The sequence below is a fragment of the Microcebus murinus genome, chromosome 27, assembly GCF_040939455.1.
Source record: "Microcebus murinus isolate Inina chromosome 27, M.murinus_Inina_mat1.0, whole genome shotgun sequence".
Taxonomy (NCBI): Eukaryota; Metazoa; Chordata; class Mammalia; order Primates; family Cheirogaleidae; genus Microcebus; species Microcebus murinus.
Genome location: NC_134130.1, coordinates 5753152 through 5766641, shown reverse-complemented (window position 1 = coordinate 5766641; position 13490 = coordinate 5753152). Strand labels below are relative to the sequence as shown.

At 52.2% G+C, this 13490-nt stretch overlaps 1 protein-coding gene across 1 annotated transcript in view; it reads right to left on the bottom strand.

The window, feature by feature from the left end:
- Window positions 1-5640, bottom strand: part of ZFR2 (zinc finger RNA binding protein 2) — a 28288-nt gene extending 22648 nt beyond the window's left edge. Inside the window, exon 1 of the mRNA XM_075997966.1 lies at window positions 5578-5640. Coding sequence (XP_075854081.1) covers window positions 5578-5630 — 53 coding nt within the window. The 5' untranslated portion in view covers window positions 5631-5640. The remainder of the gene's footprint in view (window positions 1-5577) is intronic.
- Window positions 5641-13490: the final 7850 nt, after the last annotated feature.

Genomic DNA, 13490 nt, shown 5'->3' with positions numbered 1-13490 from the left:
TGGGGTCTGGAGCCAGACAGCCCGGCTTCCCATCCTGGCTCTGCCCACTGCGGGGCCTTGAGTGAGCAACTTTCTCTTTCTCAGCCTGTTTACTCACCTGTAAAATGGGACGATGTGGCAGTTAAACAAAACTCTCGTAACACAGGGCCCAGCACAGTAGCAGCTTACAACGTAGCCGGGGTTGCCAGAGCTTCCAATTTTGTTTTTAGAAACAAAGTCTTGCTCTGTCGCCCAGGCTGGAGCGCAGTGGTACAATCACAGCTCACTGCAGCCTCCAACTCCTGGGCTCAAGGGATCCTCTCACCTCAGCCTCCTGAGTAGCTGGGATTATAGGCGTGCGCCACCACACCTGGCTATTTTCTTTTTTTTTTTTTTGGTAGGGACAGGGTCTCACTATGTTGCCCAGGCTGGTCTCGAACCTCTGGCCTTAAGTGATCCTCCCGCCTTGGCCTCCTACAGTGCTGGGATTATAGGCTTGAACCACCACGCCTGACCCAGAGCTTCTAATATTAAGCGATGCTAAAAATCAGGGTTTTTGTGAGATCTCCCAATTTTTAAAAGCTGACAATTCAAATAAAACAAGGGAAAAGCCTCCGCGCAGGCCACAGAAAGCAGGGGTGAGGCGCACATGCAGCCTGCAGGCTGCCAATTCTCCATGTCTGACTTGTGCTGAGGAGCAGAGAGTAGTAGTCGGGGAACAGTAAGAGTCACTACATCGGTGACAGCTGCTGTCTCTGTGATGACAAGGACCGGCGCCGGGAAGGGAGCGTGCAGGCAGGAAACTGGGGGAAGCAACGGACCCGGGCGCTTGGGCAAAGCAGTATGTGACCCCAGCTGTGTCAACGCACTTGTTTTTCTTTTTCCCAACAACCTGAAATGCTACAAAGAGCTACAAAGATGCGTATTTACCAGCCCTGCCTGGAATTCTCACCTGTGGGCCCCGGGATAACGTCTTTTGATGGCTTTTTGGTCTGTTTGTTTTGGAAAGTCTAACTCTTTGGGGTACATCTTCTAGATTAGATCTTGGAATGCAAAGGTGACAAAACCCATTGATATCATTTAATTCACACAGTCACCAAACTCAAGGGGACCCTGAGGCCCGGAAGACGGAAGGGATTCCTCCAAGGAGTCCAGGTCCCCTTCCTTTGGGACGTGCTCTCACTTGCTCCGAAGGGACAGGTCAGACCGTGAGTGCAGGCCTCGCTGTGGAAGGACACCAGTGTGGAACCACAGTGAGATGCAGGATTCAGGGACGGCCTGGAAGACCGGTCACCCTGTTTGCACATGCCGAGGATTTGTGTTGAACATCGCGCTGAATAACTCAATGAGAACACAAAAAAATGAGCCGAAAACATTTAGTGTCCGAGAAAAAAAAATCAAGCGGGTAAAAAAGCTTTTCCTGGAATCACAGGGCTGAGAACCTCGTTCCGTTGCGGTGACGGACTCGCTTCCGCGACAGCTCAGCAGCGACTCGCCTGTCAGCCCGGGCACAGCGCCGCAGCAGGGCACACGCGCCAGCCGAAGTCCCGGCGGAGAGCGGCCGCCCGTGCCGCGCTGAGACAAGGCCCGCCCCGCGCGGCTCTGGCGCAGTCCTCCGGGGGGCCTGCGAGCATGCGCAGGCGGGCTGGCGCTGCCCGGGGGTCTGCAGAGCCCACTCCCACGTGCAGCGGCAAACGCCGGTGTGATCACGGGGACGCGCCAGGCACAGCGCGCGCAGATCTGTCTTACTGGCAGTAAGATCCGGTTTCAGAGACCGGCTGCGCACTCGCGCATGCGCACGCGCACACGGCCATTATCCCTGATTTTGGTCTGAATTAGACGGTGCCACCCGGCTCACGTGAATGAGCCACTTGAACAAGGCAAAGCCTCGACCACAACCCAAACCGGTGCTGACTCTGGACGCAGAGCCCTCAGGACCGCCCGATGTCCAACCCGGCGGGACGGGAGGGTCCTGTCGGCTGGGCGCCGCCCCGCCCCGCCCCTTTGAATCACCGGGTGCATCCGGGCCACTGTGCACTCGGTCCTCCAGCGATAAGGCTTTTCCCACATGAAACGGGGACAGACTTCTGAGGGATCCGGCTGGGACATCTTTACTTCCCAGCGCCGCGGGGCTGGGCGCTTTCTCAGCTTACCCACCCTGGGGAGGGTTTTCTTAATGTCTGAAGAATGCAGCCCCGACCACAGACCTGGCCCGCCCGGCCAGGTGACGGTGTACCGAATGGAAACGACAGGGTCTCCCTACCAGCAGGCACCACGTCTACGCGGACGTGGTCAAGGCTGGGTTGGCCACGTAGCCACCATCTCCCCAGCCTCACGTAAACCCCACTGCACAGCAAGGAGCTGGCTGGGGAGCCACGCAGTCCTGACTCCTAGCCCCTGACTCCTAGCCAGACCCTCCATACCTACTGCACCCCTGGGCCTCACTTTTCTCATAAGCAAAATGGGCACAATAACACCCACCTCAACGGATGACGGTGAGGACTCAATGGACATAGAGTGCCCGGGACTTACATAGTGCAGAGAACCAACAACCAGCAACTGTCACCATTACCCGTCGCCCTCAGAGCCTCACGGGGTCCGAGCCGGACCACCAACTCCCGACATTCTGCAGGGGAAGGAATTCAGCTTGAAATTGATGCTGGAAGTTACAGAGCTCCTCCTGACAGGAAATCAAGTGTTCGCCCAGATCCAGCCGTCCTCGTGTTTCGCTTTAACAAGAACCCGAGGGCACAGCAGCCGGCTGTGCGACACTGGGGGAACTGTGACAGGACAGCGGAGACGCCAGCCTGGCACTCTCCGCCGGTCTGGACTGTCAGTGTGCAGCTCTGGGCTGTCGGTGTCCTCGTGACAGACAGACCCTGCTGGGTTTCCTTGGCCTCAACCACGCGAGGCAGTCGGTGCTCATTAGACGCCACTGTCCGCTTCGATTTTCCGCGTGGGCTCAATCCATGATTCTGAACACCTGCAGCACTAACTCAAACCCTAACAAGGACTCATGAGATCCATAAGACCATGGCTAGGGACGGTGGCCACACCTGCACTCCCAGCACTTTAGCAGCATTGCTTGAGGCCAGGAGTTTGAGACCAGCCTGGGCAATGTAGCAAGACCCCATCTCTATAAAATATAGAAAAATTAGCTGCGTGTGATGGTGCCACCTGTAGTCCCAGCTACTCGGGAGGCTGAGGCAGGAGGATCGCTTGAGCCCAGGAGTTCAAGGCTACAGAGAGCTGTTATTACACCACTGCACTCCAGCCTGGGCAACAGAGTGAGACCTTATCTCTAAAATAAGTAAATAAATGAATTAATTGATAACAAAACAAAATTTTAAAATAGAGATTTGTAAGACCATAATAAAGAAAATAAATGATAATCAACATTAATGATAGGCACTTGCAAACTTTTTTATGCCGTTCAGAGTGAATATGCATTCAGTTCTCATTGGCCAACAGCTGAACAGCTCAGGCCCGCCCTGCTGCGGGTGGCAAAATTGGGAATGTTCCTCACCAGGGCTATGGTTAGCAGTTTTATAAGACAAGAAAGCCCACTCAACACTCTGCAGAAATAAACTGTCGTCTTTGCTTTGGCAATTCAAGAAATGGACTTTCCAAGCACTGCTGTCTAAATCTACCAGAAAGCTGGTACTCATGAGACCAGCCATCCAACGAGCTTTCCTAGGGCACGGGACATAAAGCACATGTACTTTAAAAGCGGCCAAGTTTCCAAGCAAAAGTCGTTTCTCCCAAAGAGAGAATTTCTGGTTAATTTAAAATCATTCAAATAATGCAGATGATCTTGTGTCATGGTCTGATGAGACCGAAATGTATTTTGCTATGATTCTACTCTTTTCACAAGGAGTAACACACTGTCTTGGAGATGATTCTAAAGACAGACTCCACACGTGGTTCGTGACACTTTTACACCCTGGTTACATGTATATTATCGCCTAAATCATCAGGATACAGACGGTGGCTGCACTAACATGAGGAAGTACAAATCCCAATCAGTAATTGAGCAGGTGACATAGATATCTACTGCTGCTCAGTAATTACCTATTTGAAGAGCGTAAACATTCAATTTCCCCTCCAGAAGATAACCCAAATGGAAAGCATGACATTAGTGATTGTCCACATCTGACTGAAGAACATGACTGGCGAAAGAAAGAAAAAGAGAGAAAGAGGAAACAAGTTTCTGACAATGGGCACTGGAGGGCGGGGTGGGGAAAAAAAAGAAGAAAGAGCTAGCAAGGAAAGAGAGAGGCCAGGTGTTTCCAAGCGTCCCGTCTCCTACATCCTGTGACTAGCTGAGCCCTGCCTCAGAATACCTTTAAGGGTGAAGGAAACCAAAGACAAGACAAAATAAAAATTAAATGCCCTGTTCCAGGCAAACAGCAGGTGACAGAGACTTTCCTTGACAGAAAATCCATGATTAGCCAAATATTGCACCGCAGAAACCGCTCCGGGTGCGGAAAACATTAGGTTGCCTCCTAATCTCCACTGTCCTCGTGTCTAAGCCCTGGCAGGTTTCTCTATGGCTCCACGAGAAAGACCACAGCAGAATCTCAACCATCACTCTCCACAGCATGAGATTGAAACAGTAGCCTCAGTCTACCTCTGACGCACTGAAATAGAGTGTTAATGACAGGTGTGGTCATCTATGAAATGGAGTAGTAATGAAAGGTGAGGTCATCTACTAATACTGGGTGCCTAAGGGGTGGCTGGCATCTCTGGGGGCTCAGCAAAGGGCTGTGAGAAATACCAGCTGGAAACTGCCACAGGGGTCTTGGGTGACAGACAGACTGACGACAGAAGAGTTGCTCCAAGGAGTACAGAGAAGGGTGGGGAGTGTGGTTGCATATCTGGGTTACAGACCTACCCCCTCCCACCCTGCATCCCTACCTACTGAGCCCTCCTGCCCTGCGGGTTCCCAGTCTTTGCCCCCCATCTCTCCTTCAGCCCCCCTCCCCTCCCCAATGCCTGGGTCCACATCCTATACTAGGTCGTAAATATCCACATACCCAGGTGGAGCTCAATCTCCTTCCTCACTGTCGCGGCAGGGGCCCAGCTCCCTGGAAACCTCCGGTGCCCACCGGTATTGGGCCTCAGGACCTTGCCCCATGCTGAGTCTGCTCCCCACCAAGTCTCGGCCTCCCCCTCCATCTCTGCCCCTCTCTCTGTCACCTCCGAGGTCCCTGTCTTCCCGCCCCAGGTCTCTTCCCCTGCCAGGTCAGGTCCCCTCAGGACTCTGCTTTCTTCCCTCCTACCCCCAGCAGGGGTCAGCTCCCGCCCCTGCCCGCCCGGCCAGGTACGCCCCCTAGATCTCCACCTTCTCCCCAGGGCCCAGCCCGGCCTCCATCCCCACCATGGCCCCCCGGCCCTCCCAGGTCAGGAGCCCCCTCCCCGCTCCCCCTGACACAAGTCAGCGTCCCAGCCGCGTCCCGCCAGTTCCGACCCACAAGCTGCCCTGCGGCTCCTCACAGCGCGGCTTCTCCGGCCCGGGGTCGGGGCCTGGGCTGGGCGCGGGGGGCGGGGGACGGGGGACGGGGGAAGGGCCAGGCGGGCGGGCGGCGGGGCCGTTACCTGTGCTGCGGGCCGGCAGCCTGCCCGGAGCCGCAACAGCTACTCGCTGCCATCTTGGCGTCTTCCCGGAGCCCGGCGAGGCCCGTGACGTCACGGCCCCGCCCCCGAGCCGCGTGCCCCTCGCGCCCCGCCACGCGCCCCAGGCCCCGCCCCCTTGCGCGAAGCTCGTGCCCTCCCACTTCCTTCTCTGCCAATGGGGGACGCTGTCTCGAGCCCTGCCCGTGAGGAAGCCCCGCCTCCTACTTAGAGCCCCGCCTTCTCGTTGGCCACTCAGATGTGGAGAGCTGTCCCACCCCTTGCTCGGAGCTCCGCCTTCCCTTTGACCACCTATATGGGGAAGTCTGTATCCTAGCCCCGCCCCCTAACTCAAGTCCCGCCCCTTACTCAGAGCCCCGCCTTCCCTTTAACCACTCAGACGGTGGCTGTATTCAAGCCCCGCCCCCCCTCTTCTAGTCCCGCCCCTTGCTTGGAGCCCCGCCTCTCCTTTGACTGCTCACATGTCAGCGTCTCTGCGCCCCAGGCCCACCTTGGACAGCGTCCTTGCGCTTCCTGCTCGCGAGCTGGTCCTGTCCTACAGGGTCCTGGCAGCCACTTGAGTGTCCCCTCCTACACGGGTGGTCTTTCCCTTTGTCCCAGATGGGGGGGTTGGGAGCCCTGCTGACCACCCTCTGGCTGGGCGGACAAGGCCAAGTCCCCAGTGTCCCTCCCGCACCCCCTGGCCGCCAGCTTTTTTTTTTTTTTTTTTTTGGCCACCAGCTTTTATGTGGGGACTTCGAAAGGCCCACGCGGTGCCCCAGATTCAAATATCCGGTGCCTCTACGTTGGTGGTTCTCAACCAGGAGCAATTTGCCACCAAGGGAGGCTTGGAGCTGTGTGGAGACATTTGTGGTTGTCACGACTTAGAGGGGTGATGCTGTCATCGAGTGGGCGCAGGCCAGGGAGGCTGCTCAGCAGCTGGCAGTGCCCAGAGTGCCCCACCACAGAGAGTGACGCGGCCCCATGTGTCCCAGCGCCGTGGTGGAGAGGTCGTGTTCCAGTCGTGGCCGGTTTGGAGAGATACCGAATGAGCCGCCTACCGTGGGCTGGGCCATTTGCGGGATGCGGCAGGAAGCGACACGGCCATTGTGCCAGCCCTTGAGGAGCATAGAAGCAGGGAGGCCGATCTTAATCAAACTTTGCATTACCATTATGGTACTTTAAAAGCTAATAACAGCTTTATTGAAATATAATTCACATATCATACAACTCACCCATTTAAAGTGTGCAAGTCAATAGTTTTCAGTATATTCATAGAGTTAGGCAAGAACCACCACTGTCAGATTCCAGAACGTTTTCATCACCCTAAAAAGAAATGCCATATTCATTAGAAGTCACTCCCTGTTCCTCCTTCCCCCCAGCCCACGGCAACCACTAATCCACTGCCTGTCTTCATGGATTCGCCTGTTACGGGCATTTCGTATAATGGAGTCACACACTAGATGTCCTTTGGTGTCTGGCTTCTCTCCCCGAGCATGATGTCCTCAAGGTCCCTCCCCATTGCAGCCTGTGTCAGAGACACATTCCTTTTATTGGCTGGGCAAGGTGGCTCAGGCCTGTAATTCCAGCACTTTGAAAAGCTAAAGCAGGAGGATCACTTGAGCCAGAAGAGTTAGAGACCAAATTGGGCAACATAGTGAGACCTCATCTCTACAAAAAAATTAAAAATCTGCCAATCATGATGACGCCTGTAGTCCCGGCTACTGGGGAAGATGAGATGGGAGGATCGCTTGAGCCCAGGAGTTGGAGGCTGCAGTGAGCTGTAAGTATGCCAGTGAACTCCACCCTGGATAATAGTATGAGAGTATGTCTCAAAGAAAAGAGTCTCGGCCAGGTGTGGTGGCTCACACCTGTAATCCTAGCACTCTGGGTGGCCAAGGTGGGTGGATTGCTCAAGGTCAGGAGTTCAAAACCAGCCTGAGCAAGAGCAAGATCCCACCTCTACTAAAAAATAGAAAGAAATTAATTGGCCAACTGAAAAAAAAAAGAAAAGAAAAAAGTCTTGTCCTATTAACTTTTGTTTTGCTTAAGTCTTTCAAATCTTTTGGCTTTTTTGATTTTTTTTTTTTTTCTGAGACAGAGCTCTGTTGCCTGGGCTAGAGTGCCGTGGCGTCAGCCTAGCTCACAGCAACCTCAAACTCCTGGGCTTAAATGATCCTTTTGCCTCAGCCTCCCAAGTAGCTGGGATTACAGGGATGCACCACCATGCCCAGCTAATTTATATATATATATTTTTTTTTTTTTTTAGTTGTCCAGCTAATTTCTTTCTGTTTTTCTTTTTGTTTAGTAGAGACAGAGTCTCACTCTTGCTCAAGCTGTTTTCAAACTCCTGAGCTCAAACGATCCACCCTCCTCGGCCTCCCAGAGTGCTAGGATTACAGGCGTGAGCCACCGCGCCTGGCTTCTGGCTTTTTGACAATGAAGTATCGCAAGAGAGTTAGAGTAAAAAGCACATTGGCTGGCTGTCGAAGAGTGGTGTTCCTTTGTCACCTTATAGTGACCAGATACAGGGATAGTTATTTCTTGGACAGATGCCATGGAGAGCCCAGGGTGCTAAGAGAAGCCACATTTGACGATTTAGTAGATGGCATTCTTCCATCTGTGTCTTCACGACCACGTGTGGCCACTAGGTATGGTCTGGTGGGTCTGGCCAATGTGGCCTCCCCTGCCATGTCCTGGCCAAGATCCAGCGTGGTAATTACCCATGGCCTCCCTCCAAGTCCCCGCTGTTCTAATTAGGTAATGAGGGCTGCATCCTGGTCACCAAACTGGGCTTGTTGTCGTGTTTTCTCTGGGTGGCATAATATCGTTTTTCCTATTATTTATTGCTAGCATTGTGCTAAGTACTTTCTATGCACAATCGGATCTAGTCCTCACAGCAGCTCTCAGAAGTAGATACAGTCAATTCTCACTAGTTCTGCTCCACAAAGTCGCTATGAACACTGAGCTTGCGAATACTGACTATCACTCCTAAGGGAAACACGGGTTAGATTCCTGCCAGCTTCTGGTCACCACATTTTTGCCAACTGATCAATACTCATTTTATGTCTGTTTCTGTTTAAAGAGAGCTTATTTAGCCAGGTATGGTGGCTCATGCCTGTAATCCTGGCACTGTGGGAGGTCAAGGCAGAAGGACCACTTGAGGCCAAGAATTTGAGACCAGCCTGGGCAACATAGCAAGACCCCAGTTTCTACAAAAAATAGAAAAATTAGCTGGGTGTGGTGGTGCACACTTGTAGTCCCAGCTACTCCGGAGCTGAGGCAGGAGGATCACTGGAGCCCAGGAGTTCAAAGCTGTAGTGAGCTGTGATGATGCTATTGCACTCCAGCCTGGACAACAGAGCAAGACCCTGTTCAAGAAAGAAAGAAAGAGGCCGGGCGCTGTGGCTCACGCCTGTAATCCTAGCTCTTGGGAGGCCGAGGCGGGCGGATTGCTCAAGGTCAGGAGTTCAAAACCAGCCTGAGCAAGAGCGAGACCCCGTCTCTACTATAAATAGAAAGAAATTAATTGGCCAACTGATATATATAGAAAAAATTAGCCGGGCATGGTGGTGCATGCCTGTAGTCCCAGCTACCCGGGAGGCTGAGGCAGAAGGATCACTCGAGCCCAGGAGTTTGAGGTTGCTGTGAGCTAGGCTGACGCCACGGCACTCACTCCAACCTGGGCAACAAAGCGAGACTCTGTCTCAAAAAAAAAAAAAAAAAGAAAGAAAGAAAGAAAGGGAGGGGGGAGAAAAAAAGAGAGAGAAGAAGGAAAGAAGGAAGGAAGGGAGGGAGGGGGGAGGGAGGGAGGGAGGAAAAGGCGCCGCAGCTCACACCTGTAATCCTAGCACTCTGGGAGGCCGAGGTAGGAGGATCGTTTGAGGTTAGGAGTTCCAAACCAGCCTCAGCAAGAGCAAGACTCAGTCTCTACTAAAAATATAAAGAAATTAATTGGCCAACTGAAAACATATAGAAAAAATTAGCTGGGCGTGGTGGCCCATGCCTGTAGTCCCAGCTACTCGGGAGGCTGAGGCAGGAGGATCGCTTGAGCCCAGGAGTTTGAGGTTACTGTGAGCTACACTGACGCCATAGCACTCTAGCCCGGGGAACAGAGTGAGACTCTGTCTCAAAAACAATAAATAAATAAAAATAATGAAAAAGAACATCAAAATTTTAAACATATGTTTTCAATATATACAGCACCTGGGTTCATCAGAAAAGTGGCACCAATTGTGTGCCCACCAGTAGCATAAAGTCCTCATTTTCACAACTGCATTTTAATGTTAATTTTATTGAAATAGGATACAGAAAATGTGCTTCATGGGGAAAGAATAATCTAATCAACAAATGGTGCCAAGACAACTGGATATGCACATGCAAAAGAATGAATTTGGACCCCCATGTCACAAGCAGGGGTCATATATTAATGCAAAATTGAACTCAAAATAAACCAGAGACCTCAACATAAGAGCTAAAACTATAAAACTCTGAGAAGAAAACACAGGGGTCAGTCTTCCTGACCTTCAGTGACATAGCAGTTTCTTAAATATGACACCAATTTATCTATTTTTTCACTTGTTTGGTGAAAAATAGATAACTTGGACTTTATCGAAATAAAATACATTGTGCTTCAAAGGACTCCATCGAAAGACAACCTACAGAATGGGACAAAGTTTTGCAAGTCATATGTCTTACAAGGATCTAGTGTCCAGAATATATAAACAATACTTATAACCCAACAACAGAAAGACAAACGAGCCAACTCAAAAATGGGCCAAAGATATGAACACTTTCTTCTCCAAAGAAGGTATAGAAATGGCTGAGAAGCACATGGCAAGAGACTCAATATTATCTGTTATTAGGAAAATGCAAATCAAAACCACAGTGAGATACCACTGCATGCCTACTATGATAGGTTTATTTATTTATTTATTTATTTTTGGTTTTTTGCTTGTTTGTTTGTTTTTTGAGACAGAGTCTCGCTTTGTTGCCCAGGCTAGAGTGAGTGCCATGGCGTCAGCCTAGCTCACAGCAACCTCAAACTCCTGGGCTCAAGCGATCCTCCTGCCTCAGCCTCCTGAGTAGCTGGGTCTACAGGCATGCGCCACCATGCTTGGCTAATTTTTTCTATATATATTAGGTGGCCAATTAATTTCTTTCTATTTATAGTAGAGGTGGGGTCTCGCTCTTGCTCAGGTTGGTTTCAAACTCCTGACCTTGAGCAATCCTCCTACTTCAGCCTCCCAGAGTGCTAGGATTACAGGCGTGAGCCACCACGCCTGGCCTTATTTTTTTAAAAAAATGAAAAATAACAAATGCTGGGGAGAAATGGAACCCCCATGCATGGCTGGTGGGAACATAACACGGCGCAGCCGCCGTGGAAGATAGTCGTGCAGTTCCTCAAAAAGTCAAACATAGCCGGGCGCGGTGGCTCACGCCTGTAATCCTAGCTCTTGGGAGGCCGAGGCGGGCGGATTGCTCAAGGTCAGGAGTTCAAAACCAGCCTGAGCAAGAGCGAGACCCCGTCTCTACTATAAATAGAAAGAAATTAATTGGCCAACTGATATATATATAAAAAATTAGCCGGGCATGGTGGCGCATGCCTGTAGTCCCAGCTACTCGGGAGGCTGAGGCAGGAGGATCGCTTGAGCCCAGGAGTTTGAGGTTGCTGTGAGCTAGGCTGACGCCACGGCACTCACTCTAGCCTGGACAAAAAAGTGAGACTCTGTCTCAAAAAAAAAAAAAAAAAAAGTCAAACATAAATCCCCATAGGACCCAGCAAGTCCACTCCTAGGTATCTACCCAAAGGGACACACTGGTATACAAGCAAATGCATGAACATACGCGCTCACAGCAGCACGATTCACAATGAGCTAAAAGGTGGAAACAGCTCTAATGCCTGTCCACGGTTGCATGGATAGACAGAGTGCGGTCTGTCCACACGTGGAATACCACACAGCCAAGAAAAGGGACGAGGCTCTGACACAGGCCACAGCGTGGAGGGACCCTGAGGACATCGTGCTCAGTGAGAGACGCCAGACACAGAAGGACATGTCCTGTGTGGTTCCACTCACAGGAGGTCCCTGGAGGTGTCAGAGCCACAGAGACGGGAAATAGGGTGGTGGGTGCTGGGCGCTGGGGTGGGGGTGGGGAGTGATTGTCTCATGGGGACAGAGCGTCAGTTTGGGAAGACGAGAAAGTTCTGGAGACGGAGGGCGGGGACGGTTGCATGGCAGTGTGAATGTGCTTCATGCCGCTGAGCTGTGCACTTAAAAATAGTTAAAAATGTAAATTTTATGTTGTTTGTATTTTACCACAACGTAAAACAAAACAGAAACAGGCAGGGAAGCAAGCTCAGGCCACCCAGGCGGCTCCTCTGTGCCAGCTGCAGCACCACGGACAGCTCCCAGGCCCTGTCCCATTGGCCACAAGCTGCTGCTGCTCACACACCAAACCCGTCTGCGCAGGCCGGTCTGTCTGAAGCCCGTCTCCCTCCTCAGCCGTTGAGCTCCCGCTCACTCCTCGGGGCCGGACTCATGTCGCCATCACCCCTGCCCTGTATGTTCCAGGAAGTCTGCCCCGAAGAGCTGTCTCCAACGATGTCCCCAAATCAGTGCAGTTCTTTGACCACTTGTTTCTCCCAAGCAAATAGGAGTTCTCTGAGAGCAAAGTGTCGCTCACATCTTGTGCTTGGGGACCGGCCGGAATATCCCCCTCGATGAACACAAGTGTCTCTTGCAAGAACTCCCCTTCCTCCAGCCAGGAGGTGGGAAGTCCAAACCTTGTGCCCAAGTCTCAGGGCAACTTCTGTCCCCAGCAGGGCTTTCTGTCCCCAGCAGGGCTTTCTGTCCCCAGCAGAGCTATCTGTCCCCAGCAGGGCTTTCTGTCCCCAGCAGAGCTTTCTGTCCCCAGCAGGGCTTTCTGTCCCTGCCGCAGGGCAGGTCGCCTTAATGCCTGTGGTCTGGAGGGCTACGGACTCCGTGAGTGAGAGTCCAGCCTAAGTCACCGAGTGTCCGGGAAGGGCTTGGCATTTGTGCCTCCCACCTGCATCTCCTTGGCACCAGGAGACGCTGCCCTGGGCAGAGAAAGTGAGACTAGTTGGGTCTCTGCTTTCTGGAAATTTCGATTCTGGTGAGGGGTGGAGGGGCAGAGAATTGACAAAGATATAAGTAAACAGTTTCCATTAGTGGTAAGCGCTGCGCAAAAAAAATCAGGTCCCTGAGTGAGCAAAACAGAGAATTACAGATTGACCCGGCGGGCACGCACCCGGGCCCGCACCCGAGAGATTAGAAACAGGACTCCAGCGCTCGTACACCGTCCACAGCAGCCAAGGGGTGGGAACAACCGAGTGTCCATCAAAGGATGAATGGAGGTGTAAAATGTCGCCCATCCACACCTGGAGCGTCACTCAGCCATGGAAAGGGACGAGGCTCTGATGCAGGCCACAGCGTGGAGGGACCTTGAGGACGTCGTGCTCAATGAGAGACGCCAGACACAGAAGGACACACAGTGCCGGGCGCGGTGGCTCACGCCTGTAATCCTAGCTCTCTGGGAGGCCGAGACGGGCGGATTGCTCGACGTCAGGAGTTCGAAACCAGCCTGAGCAAAAGCAAGACCCCATCTCTACTATAAATAGAAAGAAATTAATTGGCCAACTAATATATATGTAGAAAAAATTAGCCGGGCATGGTGGCGCATGCCTGTAGTCCCAGCTACTCGGGAGGCTGAGGCAGGAGGATTGCTTGAGCCCAGGAGTTTGAGGTTGCTGTGAGCAAGGCTGACGCCACGGCACTCACTCTAGCCTGGACAACAAAGCGAGATTCTGTCTCAAAAAAAAAAAAAAAAAAAAGAAGGACACACAGTGTGAGACTCCATTTATATGAAATGTCCAGGAC